Raw genomic sequence first — 26,285 nt, forward strand, 5'->3', positions numbered from 1 at the left:
TAAATAAAACCAGGACGTGCTATGAATACATCAGAAACAAAGCAAAAAGTTCTAAAGGCTCAAAAAGATTCATATGAATCAGCTACACGATTGCAGTACTGTTCCATCCAACTATCCATCCATTTTCTACAGCACTTCCTATACAGTCACAAGGAACCTGGACACTATCCCAGTGGATTTGTGGCACAGGACAGGGGGCACCCTGGACAAAACACTATGGACAATTTGGAGATGCTCATCAGCCTACAGCACATGTTTTTGTACTGGGGAGGAACCTGCAGTACGTGAAGGAGTACATGCAAGCACAAAGGTGAAGCTGGGAATCGAACTCACAACCCCAGAAGTGTCCCAAGCATCCCTACCCACCTGCAAAACTGTTCACAAAATTAAAAATCTGTCCTGTGATCATGGGTGAAAAGTTCGACAACATCAGGTTTAAGATGCAAGAATGAATACAGTAACACTGCAGCTGTATAATAAAACACCTTGCATTTTTGTCATGGAAGCACAATTTGTTTTTCCAGCACACTGGAATAGATTATTGTAAATAAGAAAACAAGCAAGCTAGAGTTTTATGCTATGTTGTCATCGATGTTTGGATGAAGCTTATCTGTGTGGATGGAGGATGAATCTGTCTGTCTCGACCCCGGAGCTGTTCCCATAACCCGTGCGCTCTGGCGCAATAACAGCGCGCGCAATGAGCGACTTCAGGATGTGGGAACCTCCTCCACTCCCGAACAGTGGGAGCGATTCGCTTGGCGTAAAAAGCCCTGATTGCCTGCTTGCCAAGATCAACATTTATTAGTGAATTCAGATTTCGATGACGCAGTGTGTTTGAACGAAAACACATGTCTGGACTAGAAAATAAAAAATAAACGCAATCCATGATAGACCCTAAAAAGAGATTTTGAACGTGTAATTAGTTTTCGAGAGCTATTTATCTTCTTACTCAGTTTATTTCTAGAGAAGAACATCACTCTTGTGCCTTTTGAGCCCTGGAGTGTTGAACGACTGAACTTTTTTTTTAGCGTATTTAGGACTCATGACTGTCAGAACTACAATTCAGAAATCATACAGTGGGAAAAACTCACAGTTACGATGGCCTTTGACTCGCATTCTGCCCCCGAACCCTGAATGACACTGTCCAGCACTTGGACTTCTCCGTTTGGTCCGTTGGAACAGTTCCTGCGTCCCTGACGAATAGTCTCCTCAATCTCTGCGACTCGGAACGCGCACAGCGCCGACTTCCGGTTCGACTTGGCGAAGACACCAAACAGGTAAGGCTCGGCGGCTGATTGACCCTGGACGTCGATATCTGCGGGGAAAATGGACACGAGTCGGTTGTAAATGTTGCCGCTGGCTCCGCACTGGAGCCCCATTTGGATGTAAGACTCGGTGAGTTTGCGGCCCTCGGACGCCGGGCGGCGCGGGGTGTCCGTGTCCAGGCAGATGCGCGCCAGGATGCTGTTCGGCTGGCTCTCCTTAAAGCCGCTGTTCGCGTTGTTATTCATAGCAATGTATGAGTAGGTCTTTTGCGCGAAGACGTGCACAAAACTGAGCTGGTGCTTGGGCTTTACCTCCTGCTTGATTTTGAACACGTTATCCTCGGACGGGTTGATGTCGTAAGTAAAGAGGCGCGCAAGGTCCTTGGTGTTCAGCGAGCGGATCGCAATCTCGGGCGTGTTCTCGAAGCGCAGATCCTCTTTGCTGTGGTTCTTTGGGAAGAAATCAGTGCCCAGGCCCGTGTAAGTGGCAGCCACAAGCAGGCGTGGGATGCCGCCCTGGCTTCGGAACACGAGGCCGGCGGTACTTGCGTTTGGGTGGTTGGCCACGATGTTGAGCATGCTTGGGAACACGGTGTCGTTAGGCTTCGGGAACTCCACGGCGATCTGAGACACATTGTCCATTTTGCGCAGCTCGCAAAAGCCCTGGTACACCGAGCCGCACGCCACCAGCACGCCTTGCTCGCGGTCCAGCGCCAGCAGTTTGTTGTGGTTGTCCGTGAGGGACTTGGTGTATTCACACGGCGCCTGTGGAAGCTGCGGCGCGTGGCACAGCACATTATCCCGCACCGGTCCCGTACTGTTTGACACCTCTGAAGCAAGCGTGCCATTGAGTTGATAGATCGCGTTCACCGCGGCCAGGTACACCCGGTGTGACACCTCGTCCACTACAAAGTTATTGGTCTCACTCGGGGATACGAACGTCTGCTGGATATGGAGCGCGCAGACGCAGCGCGATGCCAGCAAGACAGCTAAGAGCGCGTGAGTCGCGATCGTGAGGCTCCCCGTGGAAGGAGGCATTCTTCCTTCTGGCCGGCTTCTGCGGCTTCTGGACGGAGAGGAGCATTGAGTAAGGAGAAAAAGAAAGACGGCGCTTCAAGCTCTCGCTACAACTATCCGGGAGGAAAAGCCGTTTCCTGCCGAGCGCACAAACACGGAGTGACGCGATAAGGAGTCGCGCTTCCTTTAGAGAGAGAGAGAGAGAGAGAGAGCGAGAGAGAGAGACCCCCCCACACACACACACAAATCCAGATCATTTCACCAAATCCATCGCATTTCACAGCCCAGAGATTCTCACGACAAACGAATGTGAAACTTTTTAAACTATTACGAGTAACGATTTGCGCAAATGAACACTGCATCCAAGACCTCACGTTAGCAAAAAATAAAAATAAACTTAATAAAAATAAAAACAGGTCTTAGTCTGAAGCACAGTGTTCAGCTGCAGTGTTAAAAACGCCATCACAGATCTCTAATGAACCCACTACTTTTGTCAGTAAAGTGAAAGGGCATAATAATACATAGTATGTGAATAATAAGGCAAATATGCACTATAATTATCTCCTGAACCCTTGAAAACCTTGCCAGACACACACACACACACTCAAGCACACACACAAACAGACAGACAGACAGACACACGCACACTTTTAGAGTGTAAAGACATATGATTTAAATCTATATTTTAACCCAGATTAACTGCTTGGGTTGTGTAGGTGAGAGATTCAGGATTAAAAGCCTCTCAAGGCTCCAATCAACGAATTCAGGACACAATAAACAGTGTCATTATAACTGAAAATTTGATGTTGAATTTGACTATACTTTAGATTTGAGTTTAGATAGATATACATTTTGCACGTGGCCTAACTATGCAATATCTCTATAATCTTTAAGTAATTTGATGGTAGTTTAAATAATAATCAGCGAAAATAAAAGAAAAGATGAATTATTTGGGAATTCCGTCAGTGCCCCAGGGGAATCCCAGAACACAGTGAGTTATCACTCTATACACATGTCCACAACCACAAATAAGTGTTTTTGTCCTGAAGCTCGGTCACTTTTGAAGCCATTTTTTCTTCTTTTCGTTTCCTTCTTGCAGTCACACAGGGTCGTGCTGGACGCACATAAGCCACAATAACTACCGTTAAACTGCCACCAGATGGATATACAAGCTGGACCCCTTTCCGGTGCTTATGTATAAAGCTATGTGTGTGTTTGTGTAGAAACGATTGTAGTATATTCTTTATGTTCATCAATATTTAAACAGAACAAATGTTACATCAAAGGAGGGAAGAATTCAGCATTTATTTATGGTTTTCTGTTGTCAATAACTGAGTGTGACATATGATAGCCATAAAAAAAAAATCACACACACACAGCCTTGTCATTTTAGGCACTTTTAACACTGATAAATGGTTTAGATTTATTTTCAGTTTTCTACAAGATACTTGTATAAAATCTTGTGTAGACTTTATCACTGTGTGTTTCAAGTTTTCCTTTTAACAGGAAGTGAGCTATACATCAACACCTCGCGCTATTATTTGAGGCGATAAACTTTATTTTTGGTAAACAGCCAAAACCTAAGGCAGGAAAACGCGTCGTGATACTGAGGCGAACGGAAACACACACACACACACGCACGCACACACACACAGTCACACACACACATACACACATACACACACACACAGTCTCACACACACACAGTCACACACACACATACACACACACACATACACACACACATATACACACATACACACACGCACACACAAACACACACACATACTGTACACACAAGGTCAAACCCGAGAGTTTTCCTAGAACTGTGGGGACATATTTAAGATATACTGTATATGTGGTCGACGCTTTGTATATGTTAAAAATTTATACCTATAGATAGACTCGTACATTTTCAGCAAGAGGGCTATTGAACACACACATACACACACACACACAAACACACACACACATACTGTACACACACACACACACAAAAGGTCAAACCCAAGAGTTTTCCTAGAACTGTGGGGACATTTTTAGGATACATTTTTTATACCTATAGATAGACTCACACCTTTTCAGAAATAGGGCTATTGAACTATAAATTTACTTGTTACTGGGTTGGATAGATATTAAAGGTACAACTTTATTGCAACTTTAATTTATATATTTTATCTGGAAAGCTTCACATAACTACATTTAAACTCTAAAACCAATTTCCTATATCCATACTTCCAGGCAAAATATAACTACTAACGATACCAGCTCAATGGCAAATAACATACATAAGTATTTTTAAAAGTTTTGAGATTTTTGATTGAGCATTTATTAAAAAGAATTACAGTGGTTGAGGATTTGCTTGGGCCTAGTTTTAAGCAGCTATAAGTATTTCACAATTCCTTTGTCTTTCTTGCTTGTACTGAAACAAAAAGTATTATTAAAATAAAAACAAAGGCCAGCACATTACACAATAAGAAACATGTACGGAAGCCTGTGGTCATTTGGGGGCTATTTAGACTTGCTGCTTATCATGTGAATGTTATCTTGGAAAGTCAACTGATTTGGATGTTTGAGTAACACTGATATCGTCTGCTGCTTATATTAGTCTTATTGTATGGTGAGCTGATTTGTAGCATTGCTCTGAAGCTTAAATTACACATGCTCATTTCACAGTGTTCTGAATTTGTGTGAGGACCCCATGAAGAATAAACAGAAAAAAGTCCCAGAATGTGGAGAAATTAAACAGCAGCAGTAAGCATCCACAATTTTGTGGAAGATTTCCTCTGCAAATGAGCCAGGAAAAGTCGCAAGGGGAAGTGCCCCCTGAACTCCAATTTCCTTCGACACCTTGACACCGAATCTGGGGAAAACAGGCTTAAAATCCATGTTATGTTATGTTGACCTATGTTGTGAAATCCCTTGTGCCGTGCTTAGGTTTCAAAATGTCACGAATCGCCCACCAACATGCTATAGTTTGGAAAGCTAAGAAAAACACACTGAGTGGTCGCATGTGTAACATGCTCCCTTAAGAATGTTACTATAAATGGAGGCATAATTTTATGTTGCAACCCAAATCCTCTCACAATGCTGGATAACCCCAAGAATGATGCTGTTGCTCAGAATTTCCAAACCCTGCATGACACATTTTGGTATTTTCTTGCTGTAACACACCTTACATTACTTAATATTATCCCAGTGAGCAAAATGTCTATAGATTTCCGTTACTGGGCCAGACTGTAGCCTGACTTTAGTTGGACGATAAGATACTGATACTGGTATGGTATTGGTTCATTATGAGTTCATTTTGATTGTATTCTTGCCTTTATATTAGACTTCTAGTCTATATACAACAATAACCTATAGGTATATAGTCAAGGAGTCCACAACTGGTTTGTGTGTATGTGTGTGTCACAGTGGTGGAAATGTGATGGACCTACCATGTCTAGGGAATAAAATTCATGTTTCCTATAAATAGGCATAATATTTTTTAATATACATTGAAATACTAAGACCCATATGCATAGTTGGATTATGTTTATACATTAAATATGCTGAGAGGATGGAATTTATTTGAAAGTAAAATGGGTCCCTGGTTACAAAACATTTGAGAAACCCTTCTCTAACCTACATAACATTTCTCAATAAGAAACCAGATGGAACCGACACCACAAAGAGGGGTGTGGAATCATAGACCCACAAGCTGTTTCCTTCCAGATAAGCACTCATTATACACACTGACCCAAGTAATGACAAATTTATAAAGTGGTACTTTTCTAGCCATAATAATCCGTTTTCAGTAGTTATAACTTTATTCAACTGTCCTTACCATTCACATCAGCGATAGAGCATTTACATTTTCAAAATATGCTAATTTTTAAACAACACCTCCAGCATCAAAACAAGAATCATTTTTTGTCAAACATTTACCTACATACATGAGACAAATCACACAGAATGAAGTAAATCTCACCATGTGAGAATAACTGCCAATCATTTTGCTTCAGTGATTAAAAAAGAGCCCAACAGTGCCAGAAATCACAGAATCTGGCAGCAATCCAGTGTGAGTTCACTTCATTCATCACCCTGCTAAACTGAGGTTGGGGCTTCTGCTATTCTTTACACATTCTTTTTTAAAATCGTGAATGTTTTACATAAATATGTGTAAATATAATTCCTAAAAATGATCTGTAATACTTTTAAAGACCTAAAATGTCATCCTAAAATAGAAAAAAAAAAAACTGAAGAGATTGGATCAACTATTTCCTGCCCAATCAAAACTCTTCTAGTGGGTTAAATTCTTACTAAAGTATCTCTAAATTTATTTAGCCATATTAATCCATCCATCCATCCATCCATCCATCCATCCATCCATTTTCTTATTTTCTGTACATCTTATCCTACTCTGAATTGCAGGAAACCTAGAAAATCATCCCTGTAGACTGGACACCTAGGGACTGGCCACCCTGGACAAGGTGCCAACCCTTCACAGGGCACACTAACACTCTATGAACAATTTAGAGATACTGATCAGCCAACAGTGCATGGGACTAGGGGAGAAAACTGGAGTACCAGGAGGAAACCCCGAAAGCATAGGGAGAACATGCAAACTCTGTGCTCACACTTAGGAAGCTGGAATTGAACATTCTAATATTATTTTAAAAGAAACGTTTTGAATAAAACAGGCTCCACGAGTCTAGAACCGTCTTAGGACCATGAAGAATAAGGAATAGTTAAAGAGCGCCATCTGCTGGATAGACTGAAAAAAACCCAGTAATAATAATAATAATAATAATAATAATAATAATAATAATAATAATAATAATTAAATGACTGATTTGTCCACCATGTTTCATCACAAGGCCTTTAGTCTTAGTCTATGATCTCACTTCACCATTCTAATGATACTGACCTGTTCATTATCTCAACTCCCTTTAAATACTCCAGCCTGGTTTAATTACAGTTTACAGATTATTGATTACTGTAGTCTGCATCACGGTTACTGAACTAATTTTGTCTCGTTTGATGACTGTCTGAATATTTCCCCTGCTCATGATCCATTATCCAGTACAAATTTCCCATTAAAAAGATAAGGCAACTTCAGTGTAATACAGTGAATGCTTTGCTTTTCAGTGTGTAACATTATGAGAATACAAGGAATATTGTTTGTGTATCCCTTTTCTTTTTCTTTCCCACCAGTATGAAAAGGGATTGAATCACTTTTACTTTGGCTTGCACTTTTATCTTTGCTTCATTGGGTTTTAATAAAAAAGTGATAATGAGTGTTAGATCAGAGTAGAAGGGAGTGTCTGAAGAAAACAGATTTAAAATACTAATGGTTTGTCTTACATGCCCTTTATTTTTTTTTTCAGACGTTTCGTTCTGTTCTAGTTCTGAAAGCGAGTGCCTCACTAATTTCATACGTTCCAGAACTGTGCAAGAGCCCTGTTACAAACATTACCCTCTGACTGCTCATTGCTCAACTCTCTCTTGGATAAATGGGCAGACAAAATTGCTTTGAGTGACATATGGCTTCACAACAGGAATCAGCTTGGAATTACCACACACTGACACACACATCTTTGTCTAGGCAGGAATGCTTTTTATTACAGGCATAGACATCAGAAGGCACTGAAGTTGCTTAGCATGCACACCCACCTACCCACACGCACACACACACCTCCGGCTGTTTCACACATTTTCAGGGTCAAGGTTAAACAATCTTGCAGTGTAGGGACCTCGAGCCTGTCCACCTGGGTCACCTAAGAGGAATTCGAAGAATTATTTACTATATAATTAATCTGATTTATTATTTAAGTAACTAAACCAATTATCCATGGCTTAATTGGACAAGTCATGTGTTACACTTGTAGTGAATGCTATAAAAGATATTTAAGTACAGTAACAACGTTAATAGCTTGGTAATGCTCACATGGAAAAGAACACCGTCTCATATATATATCCCACAGGGATTGGGTAAAACACGCATTTTAAATATAGCTGTATTGTTAGAGAATGTTCTTTATATTAATTTTGTTGTTTGAGATGTTACAGATGACAGTCTGATTTTCTGTCCTCACCTTCAAATGCCTAAATAGCATTTTCAGGAAAATGGCAGCTTTCGCAAATCTAATATTACTTTGTTTGACTGACATATGTATTAGCTTGATGTGATAAATGTCAAACACCAATCACACACTGATATGACTCAGTACTAGATGTAGTAACCTTCCCCTTTCTTTTTAGAAAAGGTTTACAGCCCTGAATTTTCACCAGTGCAACAAGCTAATAAAAACCTTTTGACTGCTGATAGCCTGATCGATGATGTGTAATACTCAGCAGGAATAGAACAGAAATCTGAGTCCATTTCATATAAAGACATTTTGCTTTTCATATCATACAGTAAACAGGCTCCGATCACAACAACAGTGCCAAGGTTAACAACATACTCATTCATTATTTATCATTCATATAATATAAAAGTCCTGAAAGTGGTAATACATTGCTAACAGAAACAATATGGAAGCACAGAAGGTCCCTAAAGTACCACTTTCTTCAAGTATGTCCATCAGTCCATTCAGATTTCTCCTTCAATGTTAAATCCAGTGCAGTGAACAAAGTGATGGCAGTGTAGGCTAACACTACTAAAAACAGCTCAAAGTGCATACACTCCTCCCTTAAAGGCAGCCAGTAAGGTTTATTAAAAAAAACACACAGGCAGAGATACGGAGGAACGTTTGAGTGCAACATCTAAATAAATTCCCATGACCTGCTTCAGTACTAGGACTTTGATGCTACATACAACTGATTATGATATAAAACAAAATTTGTTATAAATCGATGGAATAACGTTTGTTTTTTATTACAACATCCTTATTAAAGAGGTGCTGGAAGAAAAGGTGGACTTTTAATTAATTCATACTTCCAAAATGTAAACATATACACCTTTTCCTTTAAAAAAGGAAGTCTTATATTCACAGCTGAATTTTAATGCTTGACGGTAGGCTGTGGCTTCCTGATGTTCAAAGCAACATGGCGCATAGTTCAGCAGCATCAGCGTTTAATGTTGTCATCATGCAGAAATTGAAGTGTGTGTCCTGAGAGTGTGTCCCAGTTCTTCCAGAGAAAGGTGAAGAGCAGGATGAGGAGGAGCGTGGAGATGGTGCGGCTGCGTGTTTTTATCAGGGGCAATATGCAGTTACAAACGGTGGACACGAATACCAGGACGACTGCCATGAGGGCGAGCAAGACGTTGACAAACTTGCGGGTCAGGGCGTTCTCCAGGCCTTCGAGCTGAACCACTTGCAGCTGCTGCTGCTGCTGCAGCTCCATATTTGAGATGCGTGACTGACAGGCTTCTAGCGCCTCCTAGTGGAGGAGAAAAGATAAACACATGAAGATGGCTGAGAAAAGTTTGTCATAATGATACCTGTACTGTGTTTGGAACGGCTTGAAAGTGGAGTGGCTACTTGTAATGTTTCACTACAGTGAACAGAAACAAACATTTAGGACAGAACATTTAGGGCACCACAGCAACAACAGCAGACAACAGTGGGTAGATTTAGCAACACGCTAGCCAGCCCTGTTGATGATCACCTTTACAAATCAGCCATCAGTATGGTCAAGGTTAGAGATTTTACCAAGTTTAAAAGTCTACTTTATGGTTATGAGTGGGAATATCAAAGTGTTCGGTTGGGGAAGATGCAACTTCGGCTCAAACACAGAATTCTCGAACACTAAAGGGGTCAGAAAACCTAAAGGAACATGTTTACCTCTGATGGTTGCAAATCATTAGCACTGGTGTCTCCTTCCAAAAATGCTAAATAAACACCTCCCCACAGAAAACTTCACCATTCACACCTCTTTCATTCATTCATTCATTTTCTACCACTTATCTGAACTACCTCGGGTCACGGGGAGCCTGTGCCTATCTCAGACGTCATTGGGCATCAAGGCAGGATACACCCTGGACGGAGTGCCAACCCATCACAGGGCACACACACACTCTCATTCACTCACGCAATCACACACTACGGACAATTTTCCAGAGATGCCAATCAACCTCTTTATTTTGTTTTATTCTATGTGCATGTTGTTACTGTAGAAACAATAAGGTATTCAAATGTGCTCATTAATATAAACCTGTGTGCAGCAAGTACTCCTATCGGAGTAACTGCTATAGAAAATTAAACAACACTTTATGACCATATAAATTAATTGAACACTCAAGTGTGTGGCTCAAGTGTGGCTCAGTAACAGAAGTTGTAGATGATACATTCTGTTGTACTTGCTATATCTTGCCACTAGAGGGAAGAGCATGCCATGTAAAGTGTATTTATAATAAAGAACGCTGGCTACAATGCAGCACTGTGAACTTTCAACATAATTGGCACACATAAAACATCACATATATCAGCACACCAATATACACACACCCCACACGCACACTACCTGTATGTCTCGTGCTCTCTCGTTGGACTGATAAGCCATTTTCTCTTCCATGCTGGCCAGCTCCTGTTTCAGGTTCAGAATCTCATTCTGGTGAAGCTCTGTCAGGTCGTTCAGTTGCTCCTCCAGCCGCTCAGTCCTAGAACAAAAAAAACACACCAACCCAAAAGCTATTAACACACACACACTCTAGCTTGCTGTAATAATTACACAATACTTAGAATACCAGGACAGTAGCAATTCTTGGAAGTTAAGCACTGCCTGGAAAGACTGAACTTTCTGTGTGGAAGGAGCGGGCATGGTGAGGGTCATGGTAAGGATTAAATAACCCCAAAAGGTGAGGAATAACTGACAGGTTTGACTTGCAGCCTTTTTTCCCCCCCATTTTTCAGTTTTTTAAATATAAAGCAAAAATGCTTTTGTTACTAAGGTTAAGGTCAGAAATTTAAATAATTAAGGATTAAAATAATTTAGCTGCAATAATAATGGTCAGTGGAAAGTCCTCAAAAGGATAGTAAAATATGTGAGTGTGTGTGTGTGTGTGTGAGAAAGAGAGAGAGAGAAAGAGAGAGAGAGAGAGAGAGAGAGAGAGAGAGAGAGAGAGAGAGAGAGAGAGAGAGAGAGAGAGAGAGAGAGAGAGAGAGAGAGAGAGAATCTATGTTTTTCAGTTGGGAACAGACATCATATGTTTACAGCCTATTTTTATTTTTTTTTTAAACACAGAAACAATCGCAGTTTATGCAAATGTTATTTTATTGGAGCTTTGAAGCCACTTCATTCTAATGCACTTCATTGCATGAGAAACAGTGTCAAGAGCCACACTGCAGGACCAGCACACATGCCAGTCGCTTTTTTATTTTTTTTTTCCATTTATTTTCAGATTAAATATTGGTTCTGTCCTTCTCACTATATTTAGCTGAAGGAAAAACAGAGTGGGGAATCACAACTGGACATTTTAGGAAGAAAAATCCTTTTTTCTATCCTTTTCAAGTTCCCTCCCTCTGTCTGTCTGTCTGTCTGTCTGTCCCTTACTCCTCCCACTTAGCAGTCCCTCTCTCTCTCTTCCAGCACTTTGTTAAGAGGAATTTTTAATGGTAACTGGTAGCTTTCCATCCAAAAAAATATAAAATGAAAAATGCTAATTTCCAACAACTTAGCAGAAAAAAGGAGCATTTTTCCATTTGTTATCTGATTATTAACAGGGAAAAATAACATAAGGTAAACATAAACATTAGATTAGAGTTTACACCTGCTTTGTCATCATTTATCCATCATCATTTACTCTTTTATCAGCACACCAATCATTTCCATCTCAGCTGAGCATCACTTTTCATTCCAGTTCAGGTATTTTGGGTTTTTTGTTTTTCCGTTTTCTTGAATGTGATACAGATCTGTGATACAGATCTGAAAAGTTTTCAAACCTGATTTAGGCAACTTATATTAACACATGACTGATCCTGAGAAGTTTAGATCTAAATCTCTGCTTCATTTCCCCCCCTCACACTTCAGTGCACTATGGAAAAAAACATGCTTTCCCACATTAATTATGAACAGCTGACCAGCTGCTGCTGAAGCTGCACAGTGAATATAGTAGCAGTCGTTTGTTTTGCTATTGCACAGAGACTGACTTGATAATATATTTTGTTCTTGGTTGCGTATGGGTCGCGTGTGATGTGTTTGAAAAAAGATGTCTCACACGCAATGGGAATGTGAATACCGGATTCGGGTAAAAAGCCTCAACTGAGCCATGAAGCTTCAGCTGTGAGTGAAGTTTAAAAGTTAATCCCGGACATCTGTAGTTATTTGCTGTGACTGCTACGAACTAAGAAGTTTGACTCATTTCCCAAATCTATCAAAAAAAGGGAAGCTAATTTTTGCTCAAATTCCAGTCATTAAGTCTGAAATTGAAGAGCAGCTGTTGGAATCAGTCAGTAAAGGTTAAAAACATGCAACTTTAAAACAAATTCAAAACCATTGTGTTATTAAATATACACATGAAATCGATGTCTTTCAGACTGCGTCTTACCTGAATCGCTCCTCCTGCTGTGTCTGCAAGCACAGTGTGAAGTCCCGCTGGTAGTGGACCCTCAACTCCCGCATGGCTTCCTCCAGACGAACCTGAACCTCCCTAAGCTCCTGTACCTCCTGTATCAGCATCTCCATGCCCGTACAACTTCCCCGCTCCAGCGTGTTCTCCTTAGAGCTTGGTGGCCCGCCGACTCCCCCTGTCACGCTGTTGGCACCGGCTGATCCTGATGTAGCACTCGAGCAGTCTTCCTCACTGCCAAACCGTGGGCTGCCCTGCAATTGCCCGCTGGTGGTGGCACCATTAGTATCTTCTCTATCCTTCAGCACGCTAATGTTGTCGGTGCTTCCGAAGCGGTTGCGCAGACGCAAGGCAATCTCACGTGGCTTGGAGGCCACCGCACCAGCCGCTGTGTGTGTAGCTTGTGAGAAGGTGGACAGGCCTCCTCGCACACTGTTCACCACGCCATCGTTGAGGCCTGTGATAACCCTTGCACCCACATCACGTATCCCCTGCTGAACATCATGCAGCACACGTTTGTGTTGTCGTGTCGTTTCGCCACCTTGTTCAGCCTCACGGAGCCGGCGCCGGTAGTGCTCCAGCTTGCGCTGCAACTGTGCGATAGTTGCCGCTGACTTCTGGTTTTTCTTCTCGAAGACCTGAAAGTAGAATAAAATGGGAAAAAGTGAGAATGCAAAATAAAACAATGATTGCAATTATCATCCAACAGTATTCACTCAGGAATTTTAAAACCGAACATGCATGTGGTGAAACTTGCTCTTAGTGCAACATTCTAAATTTAGTCAGTGGCAAATATTAGGTGACTATGTGTTAACAGTTACTAAAGGGAGAACCTGGACCAAGAATATGACTGGAAATTACTGAACTCTGTTGCTAGTTTCTGAAAAATACCTCATTTCAGAAAAGAGAGGAGATCGTACCTGTTTAATCCGGAAACTCTGCTGCTTGTCGTTGGTGTTGTTGGCGAGCTTGAGGTACTCAGCTACATTTTCATCGCTTGCTGACTGCTCGATTCGCAGCTGCTCCGTCAGCCTCAGGATCTTCTGCTGGAGCTGTGCTATGGCCTGCCGCGTGCGCTGTGGGTCGAGCGGCAAATCCTCAGAGCCCGCCTGTGAGCCGTCCACATTGCAGAATGCTGCCTGAGCCAGACTGCCCTCCAACCTCTCGATCTGAAACAAACACAGACAGCGGGTTGGACAGAGGAATAATATTAATGGAGTACAGAAAACAGAACAAACATAGACTGAGAGGAGGAAGATTATCTATTAGTTCTCTTTTTTTTGCTGACAGTACAAGAGGCAAACATTTCCACAGGCATGAGGTCAGTGCCTCACTGTGACAGAGTGACTTTTACAAAACATGACCTCATATCATAGAAGGAACAAGTATTAGCCTAAAAGTATGGTATGAATGGTATGTTCAGACGGTTATCTTACCACTGACTTATGCTGATTTTATTGTACACAAATAATTTTTTTTGAGCATTGTGTTAAAATGGTTGATTGACAACATGATATATTATATTTTTAAACTAGGTTATCATACTGGGACAATTTTAAATCCTCAAAAATCCACAGGATCAATACACAGGCTATAAATATATAAATACATATCAAGCTTGGTTGGCTTCGCTCATAATATTTACGTTATTCATTTCCTAATAAACCTGTTTGCTAAAATCATATTTACTGCACAGTCAACTTAGTGGATCTCAAAGGTCGTTAGCATAGAAAACGCCTTTGTCATCCTCTGTTTGGCTAAATAACTAGCTAAATAAATAAACAAATAAAAAAAATCAAAACACAGATGAGTTTGCCTCCAGACAGGAGGTTAAGGAGCTGGCTGTCTGGTGCAGTCACAACAACTTGGAGCTCAATACACTTAAAACACTGGAGATGATATTAGACATCAGGAGAAAAACCTCCTGTACTACAAACACTCACCATCATGAACAGTGTGGCTGTGGTGAACTGTGGCTGTGGTAAAGGTAAATCAAGTTCCTGTGCTCTTCAATCTAGAGGAACTTTATACCCTCATAAACAGGTAAATATTCCCCACTACACAATAACAATGTGCAATAATCTTACATATATTTGTTACCAGCTCCACCCTAGAACATCCTAATTCTATTCGATCTAATTCCATTCTATCATCTATAGAACAACTGTACATACAATTGACTTTTTTTTCTTCAATTATTTCGTCTATTGTATTTACACACGTGTATTTTTATTTTTATTTTGTATTCTCATCTTATTTTGCTTCTGTTGTTGTTGTTATTGTTGTCTGTGTACAGGAAGCTAATGACACTAAAACAAACCCGCTTGTAAGCATATTTTTTTTGTAATAAATCTCATTCTGATTCTGATTCTGTAAACAGAACCTGTCAAAATAGTAGCATGTCGGTTTGTGTCCAGCTTTTACTACGTACAATAACAGACAGTGATAACAAAACTCAGACTATAGCATGAATTCATCAGTATTGTGGAAACTTTCCATGGCGCAATATTTCGACTTGATTCACTATTTGTGTCGGAGGTCAAATCCCCGTCTTTAAAGGGCGTCTGTTAGTTGTGGAAAGGCTTCTGCACCTGTGAAGCTGAACGAAACTCGGTACATCTTACGGTACATCTTTCTTCTGTCTCTTCAACAAGTACAACTTTTTCTGTCTCACTAACAACCGTGACTATTTTGTGACTGACTTACCTCTCCGTTCTTTAAACGAAGTAACTGTTCCCAGTGCATTATTGTGCGCTCCGTTTGGTTCCAGCTGCTCTAGTGTGACATGTCCGCTTCGTGTATGATCCTAACAAACGGAGAGTGTGTATGAGTGTCGGCTCACTTTCCTACTGACTCTTCACAAACTCGCCGGACTTGTTTTGAAAGTGACGCGGCACCTGAAACTGCACGCGCCCCGCCCTTCTGTTTACGCATGACGTCAACGTCCGCTCGCGCAACTCCTTTACAAGCAAGCGCGCGACGGTAGGCTATTCGTTTTCGCACGTGGCGTGATCGTGCCAGTTTTTTTTTAAAAACTGGACTTCATACCTGTGTTCACATCCTGCACGAGCACTGGCGCGCGCGCGCGCACACACACACACACACACACACACACATATAATATATATATAATATAAATATGACATATTTATATTATATATATATGTATATATATATATGTGTATATACATATATATATACACACATATATATATATATATATGTATACATGTGTATATATATATATATATATATATATATATATGTACATGTATATATGTGTGTGTGTGTGTATATATATATATATATATATATACGTATATATATATATATATATATATATATATATATATATATATATATATATATATATATACACACACACACACACACAGTTAGAGTCTAGAGCACATCTTTCCGCAATTTTGTTAGTTATCTTCTAGCTGTTCATCAGTGGTTCGTTTATTACTATAGCACAGCAGTTGGCTTGATGCCTGCACCAGTACCACACCATGTACCACAATGTTAGTGTCATTAGAAAGCACAGTTTTCAAATTCAATTTAAATATGATTTTTGGTTTCTGTTACTTTTCTTTGGCCCAGAAATCTAAAGTCATTACAAACAGAAATTGCCCCATAGTCATTTGTTTACATTATGAAGCAATGATAACATCATATAAAAACATGAGTATAAATCTGACTGCAAGTTGACATCTAGGAAAACACTGCTGATCTGGGTTACATCCAACATAGAAGAGTAACACATTAAATATAGCAACTCGTAGTAATAATGGTTTATTACACTTCAGCATGTAGGTGTTTGTTTCGTTGTAGCTCCTGTATTGTTCAAGTAAACAATGTTTATCATCATATACTACCAATGATATCTTATAAATAGGGTAAAATGAGGATTGAGACATAGACAAGGTATTAAGAGCTAACACAGTAGGCAGATAAATAGGTTTCAGTGGTTAACCATTTTAATTGCTGCCTCTCAGGTCAAACATGTTCTGCTGGTTTTGGCAAGACATAAAAAAGTCTAAAATGAAATTTGAATGGCCAGGGTTACACTGATTTTTCGAATTCGGGTTGACAGAAATTACAAAACATAATTTAAACACATAAAGCACCTAAAAAGGTGATTTTCCTGCTTTAGACCCTCCCTGTCTTGACTCGTCAGAACCCTGTGGCTACTTGGCACATTAAACTAATAAAAAGGTGACAAATGAAAGAAAAAATCTGACTTCTTCCAGACAGGTATACTGCATGATATAATTAAGTGATTAATATAAAGCTATGAATAACATACAATCATGCCAAGTTCACATCAGTATCACACCAATTGCACAAGGAAGTTACTTTGAAAGATGGAATAATGTCATAAACACTGTTTAACTGGAAACAGACAAAATCATACACTCCCTTGCTAAACAGCCTCTCAGTTCTCAACTGTAGGCTTATATCATACCTGTTGTCGTACTACATGGTGTTCAGTGTGGAAATATGCATGTTGTGGTGCAGACGTAGCTATTGTTATGAGCGCTGAAAAGCAGAATTGCTCAGTTGCTCAGAGTAATTTCAGCTTTATTCTTATTTAGTAACAATCAGTTAAACAAATTTAAATGACATTTTAGTATACAGAACGTATATGTGATTTTTACAAGAAAATAATTATTACAGTATATGTATTCCCATTGCAAAAAAACTAGATCCGTGGTGGCAGGGGCAGGATGATACACTCTTACTGCCATGGCCACTGAGCACTGAGGTGTTAACTCAGTCCCAAGCATGGATAAAGTAGGAAGGTTTGCCTCAGGAAGGGTATCCGAAGCAAAACTTCAAATATGCACTCTGGATATTCCACTTTGGCGACCCCGTACAGAGAGCAGCTGAAAGACAATAACAACAACTTGTACAAATAACCTGAAGTGTATTAAGTGGCTGAAAAAACCTGTTTAAAAACCTGACTTCAGGTCCGGTATGCTTGTTTGTATTCTTGTCAGTTACTCTATGGCACACCATATATCCTGGGGTGAAGCTTTGTGAATAGAGGGATTGGGTTGGGCTCAAAGAGTAAAAAAAAAAACACAATCAAATATCAGTCCCACCTAATTAACCATTAAAGACTTAATCTGACTTACTAGTACACATTTATATAGCACAACAGACACAGTGCAATTTTAACTGCATTTAGGAGTGGTTTAAATACTGTAGCCGTAAACTGAACTGTTGTTTGTTCTTGTTTTACAGAGCAGATAATTTGATAATTTAGAAATGGAGTTCAAGTTCCAAACTAAACGAGCAAAAGACTCTCAGCATGCACTCGAAGGAATCTCTTAATGACTCAAAGTGGCCACTTGCAGCACAGAAGAGAAGTTGGTGTTGCAGGGAGCAGATTTTTATTTTCAGAAACATTCAAGGGTCCAAATTATCCAACCTCAGCTAAATCGATGTGTTTAAAACACACTATAAAACTCACCAACCACTTTATTAGGAATACCTGGACACCTGGTTATTTTTGCAATTATCTCATCAGCCAATCAGGTAGCAGCAGCATGACATAAAAATGTGCATATACAGGTCAAGAGCTTCAGTTAACATTCACATCAAACATGAGAATGGGGAAAATTGTGATCTCAGCAATGTTGACAGTGGCAAGGTGTTAGTGCCAGACAAGCTGGTTTGAGTATTTCAAAAACTGCTGATCTCCTGGGATTTGGCAAACAACCACAATCTCAACAAAAAAAAAAAAGAGCAATTGTGTCAAAACCAAATTTGGCACAAGCCACATCAGCATTTTTAAAAAAATGAAACCAGACTAATATAGTTACCAGGAAAAAGGATGGGAAACAGAAACTATTTCAAGATATAACTGCGATTATACAGAAAAGCAATGTGAGGCAATCTGGACAGTTGGAAACTTAAACATTGCCTGGAATTTGAACTATTATCCAGTTTTTATTCAGAGCCTGTGCCATGTAGTCTTAATGCTGTTCTTTAACTACAACAATGAAACCCAGTGGGAGTTTCTGCAGTTTTGATGTTCTGAGATGCTTTTTTGTAAAGAGCGTTTATTTATTGAGAGCGTCTACAGTATTTATTGAAGTCAGCTTAAACCAGTCTGGTCATTCTCTGGAACTCTCTCTCAATCAACAAGACTTTTCTGCCTGATCAATCACTCACTCAGCCTGTTTAAAATCTAATGTTGTGTAAAATCTAGAGAATGTCAACTGTGGAAACTAAAAATTGTGTGAACCAATGTGACCAAACCCCCAGCGTGCATATTACCTAGTAGCATTTGCTCTACATACACAAACCTGCTTACATTCTTACTTTCTCAATGAATGATCAACATCATGAGCCAATGAATTTTTTACATCTTCAACTCATTGTACAGAAAACAACATTAATACACGTGTAAAAAAAAAAAAGAAGAAGAAGAACATGTGCATTATAGACTTGTAAACACTATCTTCTTTGCATCATGGTTTTAATAAGGAAATGTGATTGACTTGAAAACTTAACAGAGGAGTGAACTTTAGCTCATGATGTATTACAGCTGGGCTTATGATAGGAGTAGAGATTCTCCCATGAGGAAATATTCAGAGCTTGACAACAAGGACAAGTTAAAAACAGCAGTGAATTGAGGCCTTAGTTGAAGGTTCACTCCAGTTTGTAAAAAAACAAAAAACAAAAACAAAAACAAAAAAACATTAGTTTTACTGAACATCAGTTGAATCATCTGAAAATGTACCAAAGAAGCCCAGGGCTTATTTTCAAACACCAGCACGTAACATACAGTACATACCATCCACATTATTCACATATTGCCAGAGCTCTGAATCACACCTGACATCCGGTTGAGTAAATGCACACAGCTCTGAACACAAACAGGATTAAACTCATCAACGCCACATCAGGAAAAAAGATTGCTTCACGTAGAATACCAGAGCAAGTGCAAATCCCAAAATCACAAAGACCCAAGTAGGCTGTTTCATCTGAGGTATGATTTTAACTGAGGAATGTATTATTCAGTGCTACAGTATTTATGACCACTCGACTCCTCTGACAAGAATGATCCCGTCACTCAGTGGGAACACGCATGAACCGGCAGCTAATTCACTCACAGGCTTATTTTTGACCAAGGCACGGAATCAGAGGACAGTTCGGTTCACCAGCTGACAGCTTTGTACTATAAATCTCGATAAGGAGGTTTGGGCAGAATGACACCAAGCAATAAAACTGTGAGATGGCATGAGGTAAGGTAGGGTAAGGTGAGGTGAGGTGAGGTACTTTCCACTGAAATAGAAAGTAGGATATACAAATATGATCGATGACAGAAATAGATACAGAAAACAATAGAGAATGAACCTTTCAGCTGAGCAGATAAGGAAGGGAAAACTTATTTGTTTTTCAGGGGAACCAGAGTGATGTCATCATTAATTAGGAGGAAAGTTACATAGAAAAAAGATGCAATTGATTAATTGTTATTCATCCATTGTGAGGAACATAGGAAAACACCTGAGAAGTATTTGAAAAAAAAAAAAAAAATAATAATAATAATAACAACATGACCCTAGTTCAGCTTTTCCATTTTGGCTTCCTGTAACAATTTTTTTTATTGTTGCTGTTGTTGCAGCTAATCAAATGTAAACAAGCCAAGACAAGCTTTGGATTTTCGCCATTCATAATTTCTTTATTTATTTCAACGATCCTCTTTGCTTTGACTGATGGCATACATTGTGTACGTGTTTATTCTCCACATTAAGCTGAAAACAATGATAGTCCAAAGTAGTAATGTGAAGTTTAGAAAAGAAAAAAACCTAAGCACTTTAAATATAGACATGACTTAATCACTAAAGTCTTTAATGACTCAGGTTTAGCATTTCATCACCGTAGTCACCGTCCAAGTCACTTATCTGGTCCTTTGTCAACAAAGAATTTTATGTTCCTGGATCTTCACAAATTTTACTTCTACAGGTTAGTATTATCTGCTCTGTTCTCACCTGGGGAAGTTCTGCTAAGAAACAGGATGTAATACATGTAATAAATCTGCATGTAATACAAGCAAATTAGTTGTGTTTAAAACAAATCCCAGAATTACAGGGAACTCATTAGTGGATATCTAACACATTTATTAAACATCAACATCCATAACTTTTATGAATTCAACTTTTATAATTTATTCCTAAATTAACCTACAGTCACCTGCCCTCCACCACCCCCCCTCAACGTGTGCATGTACACACATATACGCAAACACATTTGACCTTGGCAAAGAACGTAACACACTCACCCACACCCACACGCAAACAGAGCTTCCACCACAGGACAAATCGTGTTTACATCCCAAACAGTACGGCTAAGAATGAGACAGAGGCTCAGCTGAAAAATGAGCTCAAACAATGCTGCTGAATGAAAGCGAACTATATTGAAAATAAAAAATAAAAGCCCTTTATCAAAGCTTTGAGAAATGAATGGAGTGAATTTAAACCATATACCACATCATTATGTGTCTAGTTTTGGAATACATGCATAAGTTCACAAGAGGGTAGGATGTGTATCTTTACACGTTGCAAGAAAGTGTGTGTAAAATTGTCTTCAACCAAAATTCCTTGTTTCCTATTTCTTATCTAATTCCACTATATACACAATAAGAAGTGACAGAAACTGGATTGCTTCTGTCTAAATAAACAAGACATAGTACACATAGAGTGACAACAGCGACTGTATTAGTAACCTGACCTTGTCTTACTGCAACAAAAAAAAAAAAATCATTCACTGTGTGTTATACACAAGTTGGAGAAAGTCAGAGTGCATGAGTTTATGCTACATTAGATCATAAATACAGGATGACAAACTAGTTGTTTCAGGGCGAGGTTAGGCCACAGTATTGCTGAATGTTTTCAAGGCAAGAAACAAAGTTACTTAGTGGTTGGAGTCATTTTGTGTCATGAACCTCAACCACAGTTCAGCTGGCAAAAACATACCAAAAAATAACGTGGAACTAGCTAGTGCTAATATGTGCATTGTGCGTTAGCATAACCTGTCAGACCTGATTTATTAAGCAGCCCTTTTACCCATCTGTATGGATAATCATTCGTTCCTATTTGTGAGTATTTGTGAGTTAATTGTGCACCAAGTCTTAAGTCCTAATCCTCAATGTTTTTCTTCTGCTCTGGATTCTGTGACACCAAATTTGCCCTTTAGGGATTAATAAAGCACTTTTCTCTAAATCTGGCACAGAACACTAAATTTCACAGGATCCACTTGGGTCTTGACTGAGGACTGTGTTAGAACAGTAGTATAATCAGGTTTTACTCAAAAACAGGTTTCATAAGCTGTCTATAATTATCCAAGCAGCATCTGTTTACTCTTGAAAGGTAATCAGACCGTAAAGTAAATCAGGACTGTTACTGTCACCCTGTGGTAGCAAGCAGTTATGTCTGAATGATGTCGCTTTAGGACTGAAAATACACTGAGAGCAGTAACGAGATGAAAGTTTGAAAATGTTGTACTAATTATGCACAAAAAATCTAAGACAAAGTTAATCATGGATTATTTTGTGATGTCTTTATTAGAGAACAGATTGCTATCTGGATCGGAATCCGTTCAGTGCTTCAATTATTCGTATCTCTATGTAGATCTAGCTCTACAGTATCTGTATCTGTTTAGTGCTCCAAATATCTACATATGTATCAGACAGAAAAAAAAGCAGATGTGGTATAAACTTCTGAAATGAAAGTGTGTCTAAAATGGCATTTAAAAGTGCAATTATTGTTTTTGTTAGTACGCACACATTACATTTTCTAAAAAAAATTAATTGATACTATATCCAAAATTATGTGTCTAAAAATAACATTGACCTCATTGACTCTAGTCCAGGGTTATTTAAATTCGTTTGTCATGGGATGCATGAAAAGCATCTCAAATGAGTTGCCGGAGAGATATGGCTTGCAATATGAGTAATGACACAACAACAATATAGAAGCCCATATGTTGTATTTTTGCAACATAAGGCACTCAAGTAAGTTTTTTTCCCCTACATTTAAACATGTTCGTGTTGTATTTTGAAACTACATAACATCAGTGCATGGTAAGACGACAAAGTTGACTTCTACATTCAAATGAGTAAATCAGCTAGTAATATCGAAACTCATTTAGAATTTAACTCATTTAAATGAGACTTAAGTGCACAAAGTAAAAAAAGATCACAATAAGGAAATGACATTGTTTCATGGTTTCTCTAGTCTGAGCCTCAGACGTCTGATGTATATGGCACACAAAATTGGAAACACTTCAGGAGTTTTGAAGTCTTCCTCTGATTGGATAAATTCTACATGATTTCCAAAATGATGTGAAGTTTACTGTAAAGACTCATTAATCTGCATGGCTTTCTTAAATGTACAGTAAGTAAAACCATCTATGGTTGCAGGCTGGTCTGTTGTATTTAGGGACGTCGACTTTACATTTTCACACCCCTAAACAAGACGCTGAACAAAACAAACTGTGTTTGGTTACTTTATATGTCATGCAGATGCCCTCTTGAGTACTCCTTGGCCAATAAAAGCTGCTATAGAGTCCATGAATGACTTTCTGCTGTCATTGAGAAGGTCCAGCTCTGTGACACTACTGTGAGCCTGACCAGGCAACATTTACTAAGGATAAATGAATTAATTCCGTAAAGGGAAAAACACAACATACATACACACCTATTATATATATAGGTTTAATGTAAACAATGTTTGGATTATTAACCATATCAAATTTCATGGGAATTCATATCAAATCTCAGCTTTGACAAAAAATACTCTGTAAAAAATTAAATTGGCCAGGGGTATTGATTACTCATTATAATGCTATTCTATATTAACAGCTCATTGTATAGATACAATTAGACAATTACAATTAACAACAACTACAATTAGATTCTATAGTTGTATAGATGATCAAATCAAATCTAATCTAATCTAATAATAAATGGGTTAAAAAAGTAATAATCATAATCACTGATGATGTAAAGTTTTCTATAAGCAGGCTTTTATGTAACATTAATAGAAAGAGTCAGCACTTTGAGTTTCTCAACAGCATGACAAGCTGTGGTTTTTTGTCATATGAGAGAGAGAGAGAGAGAGAGAGAGAGAGAGAAGACATTTTAACTGCTGTTACCATTAAAAGAAACTTGTCTTGTGGATGTTCTAGATTACATATAAAAAGCTATTTTGTTCATTAATAAATAAAAAATGGATATAAACAATGAAACCCGTTTAGGCATGCTGTTCTAGGACAATAGTCCACTTAGGGGTACAACTATAATGAGTGATTACACACAACTGTTGTGCATTTAGGTCTATACAAGAATAACAAATGCAAGAAAGAGGCATATTCACACAAATTTGCATATTTGTGTAAAAAAAGAGTGAAGTCAGAAAATCTCAAGCAGATACTGCTTCAGTTCAGATTACTGCAAAGGCTCATTTTTCTACATAATACTTAAAGCAAATCTATTCATTTCTTCAGAATTGACTTATTTCAGCCTCTGACATTCATGGACCACCAAACACCATGAATTCTCCTGTTAGAAATTATTATAAGGAGCTCTCTTGATAAACAAGTGTGTGTGTGTGTGTGTGTGTGTGTGTGTGTGTGTGTGTGTGTGTGTGCTTGTGTGTGTAAGAGAGATACAAGCAGATGCAGTCAAAAGAAATGTGGATATTGAAGGCACACTTCATGAATACTTTTGTTTGAGGATCTGTTTCTTAGTATCTACTGAAGCTTCATCAATGTAAAATTATGCACATATTACAAGACTGTTCTTCAAGAGCCAGCAGACCGCAGACTGTGTCAATATTAATGCACCACTAGATGAGACAAAAAAAAGAGGAAACAGTCAAGCCAAAGTGCTGGTGCCAAAATCTCTCTCACACACACATTCTCTAGCTCTCTCTTTTTCTCTCTCACACCCTCTCTCTATCTCACACATACACAAACACAATCTCTCTCTCTCTTTCTCTCTACCCTGGTTAAAGACCCTCACGCTCTAACAAAGTCCCGCTCAGAATTTCAGAAATCCTCTTTCTTGTTTCTTTTTCTTGTCACCAACAATGGACCTTTTCACTATCAATGGACAATTACATAACCCAATCCTGAATGAGGCCATGCATGTAACTAACACACACACACACAGAGCCAAATTTGACCTCAAAAACGCTGTTTGACAACTTGCAGCAACCTTAATGTGAACAAACAATGACACCAAAAGCCTGATAAGAAATGTGTCTATCATGTGAGACTACATTTAATAAAAGTCTTTAAAAGTTTATTCACATTCACATTCAAGACACAATGTAAAGTAGATCTGGAAATAGTTAAGGAACTCACTGTATTTGTTGGAGAGGTAGATGGAGAGGCGTCTGGTGTTATGAGGTTGAGAATAAGTTCCATTGGAGAAATCATTGTGACCGGTCTGGAGTGTTGTACCAACTGGTTCCTTCTAAGTCTAAATCTAAAGGTTTCTAAATCTCTGACACTACAGCTTGGTGACTATACAGTAGAACAGAAGAACAACTGTATAACTGGAAGAGAGTTTCAGAACTTAATTTGAAGTTCTGAGCCCCACACCCTTGGGTTTAAATCCTTAAAACCACAGAAGCAGCTGAATCCATTTAGGAAAAACCTACAGTAAGATGAAAAGATTAACACAAAGCAGTCCGGGTTCAAAGCCGGAGATATAAAAGAATAAAATAGCCTGACATTTCTACAGCTTTCCGGGTAAGAAAGAAAGAACGGAACAGAAACTAACAGTGCGAGAAAGGCCACTACTTTTTTTTTCACCCCGGTGTGATTTCTTAGACAGGAAGACCATAGTTTTTGCCAGCAGAAGTGGCATCTATTTTGGCCAGCAGAAGTGGCCTCGCCAAGCTTAGAAAGAAGCCCAGCCAATGTGTGTGTGTCCTGCAAACCTAAACCAATCAGCGAACACAGTGGCCTCTGTAAACCAATCGACACTTACAATGCGGGGGATCTGAGCTAGTGACTGGCTATTATCCAAAGTGCAATCAATGGGCTAATGAGGTATGCAGCAAAGAACCCAAAAGACACATCGGTCATACCTTACAACAGTGAAAGTACAACAAGTAGCTCGAAAGAAATTAACAGTAAGTATAAGACAGCACACTCAATCTCATTAAACCATGGCAAGATGCTAGTGGGAGGTAAGTACCAGAAGCTTCTCAATGGAAAGGAATGAAAAGGGGAGGAAATAAAGTGCGGCAAGGGAATGTGGTGGGAGACAGGAGACCGAGAGACAGAGTGTGTGTGTGTGTGTGTGTTGAGTTGAAAAATGGATTATATAAGACTAGACTCCATTCATCTGAATTAAACTAGCAGCTCTGACTGTAGCACAGTTTGTAATTCAAATCACAGGTTTGTGTTAATGTGCTCATTCTAGTAGTGTAACAACTCATTTACAAGGAACTGTATGGCAGATGATGTACATACTGTATGTT

At 39.0% G+C, this 26,285-nt stretch overlaps 2 protein-coding genes across 4 annotated transcripts in view; both read right to left on the reverse strand.

The window, feature by feature from the left end:
- The window catches only part of plxnd1 (plexin D1), an 88,471-nt gene extending 86,013 nt beyond the window's left edge, over positions 1-2,458 (reverse strand). Inside the window, exon 1 of the mRNA XM_060881890.1 lies at positions 1,092-2,458. Within this exon, the coding sequence (XP_060737873.1) occupies positions 1,092-2,303 (1,212 nt within the window). The 5' untranslated portion in view covers positions 2,304-2,458. The remainder of the gene's footprint in view (positions 1-1,091) is intronic.
- Positions 2,459-7,861: 5,403 nt separating this feature from the next.
- Positions 7,862-26,285, reverse strand: part of tmcc1a (transmembrane and coiled-coil domain family 1a) — a 30,606-nt gene continuing 12,182 nt past the window's right edge. The window contains exons 1-5 of one of the 3 annotated variants that reach the window (XM_060881893.1): positions 25,159-25,275; positions 13,698-13,946; positions 12,757-13,415; positions 10,734-10,869; positions 7,862-9,650 (exon numbers count right to left, since the gene is read on the reverse strand). In XM_060881893.1, coding sequence (XP_060737876.1) covers positions 9,336-9,650; positions 10,734-10,869; positions 12,757-13,415; positions 13,698-13,946; positions 25,159-25,233 — 1,434 coding nt within the window. In that variant the 5' untranslated portion in view covers positions 25,234-25,275 and the 3' untranslated portion in view covers positions 7,862-9,335. Of the gene's footprint in view, positions 9,651-10,733; positions 10,870-12,756; positions 13,416-13,697; positions 13,947-15,483; positions 15,692-25,158; positions 25,276-26,285 lie in introns of those variants that run through there. The other 2 variants (XM_060881895.1, XM_060881896.1) reach the window with 2 other exon arrangements.

Source organism: Tachysurus vachellii, chromosome 11 (assembly GCF_030014155.1).
Source record: "Tachysurus vachellii isolate PV-2020 chromosome 11, HZAU_Pvac_v1, whole genome shotgun sequence".
NCBI classification, from domain to species: Eukaryota; Metazoa; Chordata; class Actinopteri; order Siluriformes; family Bagridae; genus Tachysurus; species Tachysurus vachellii.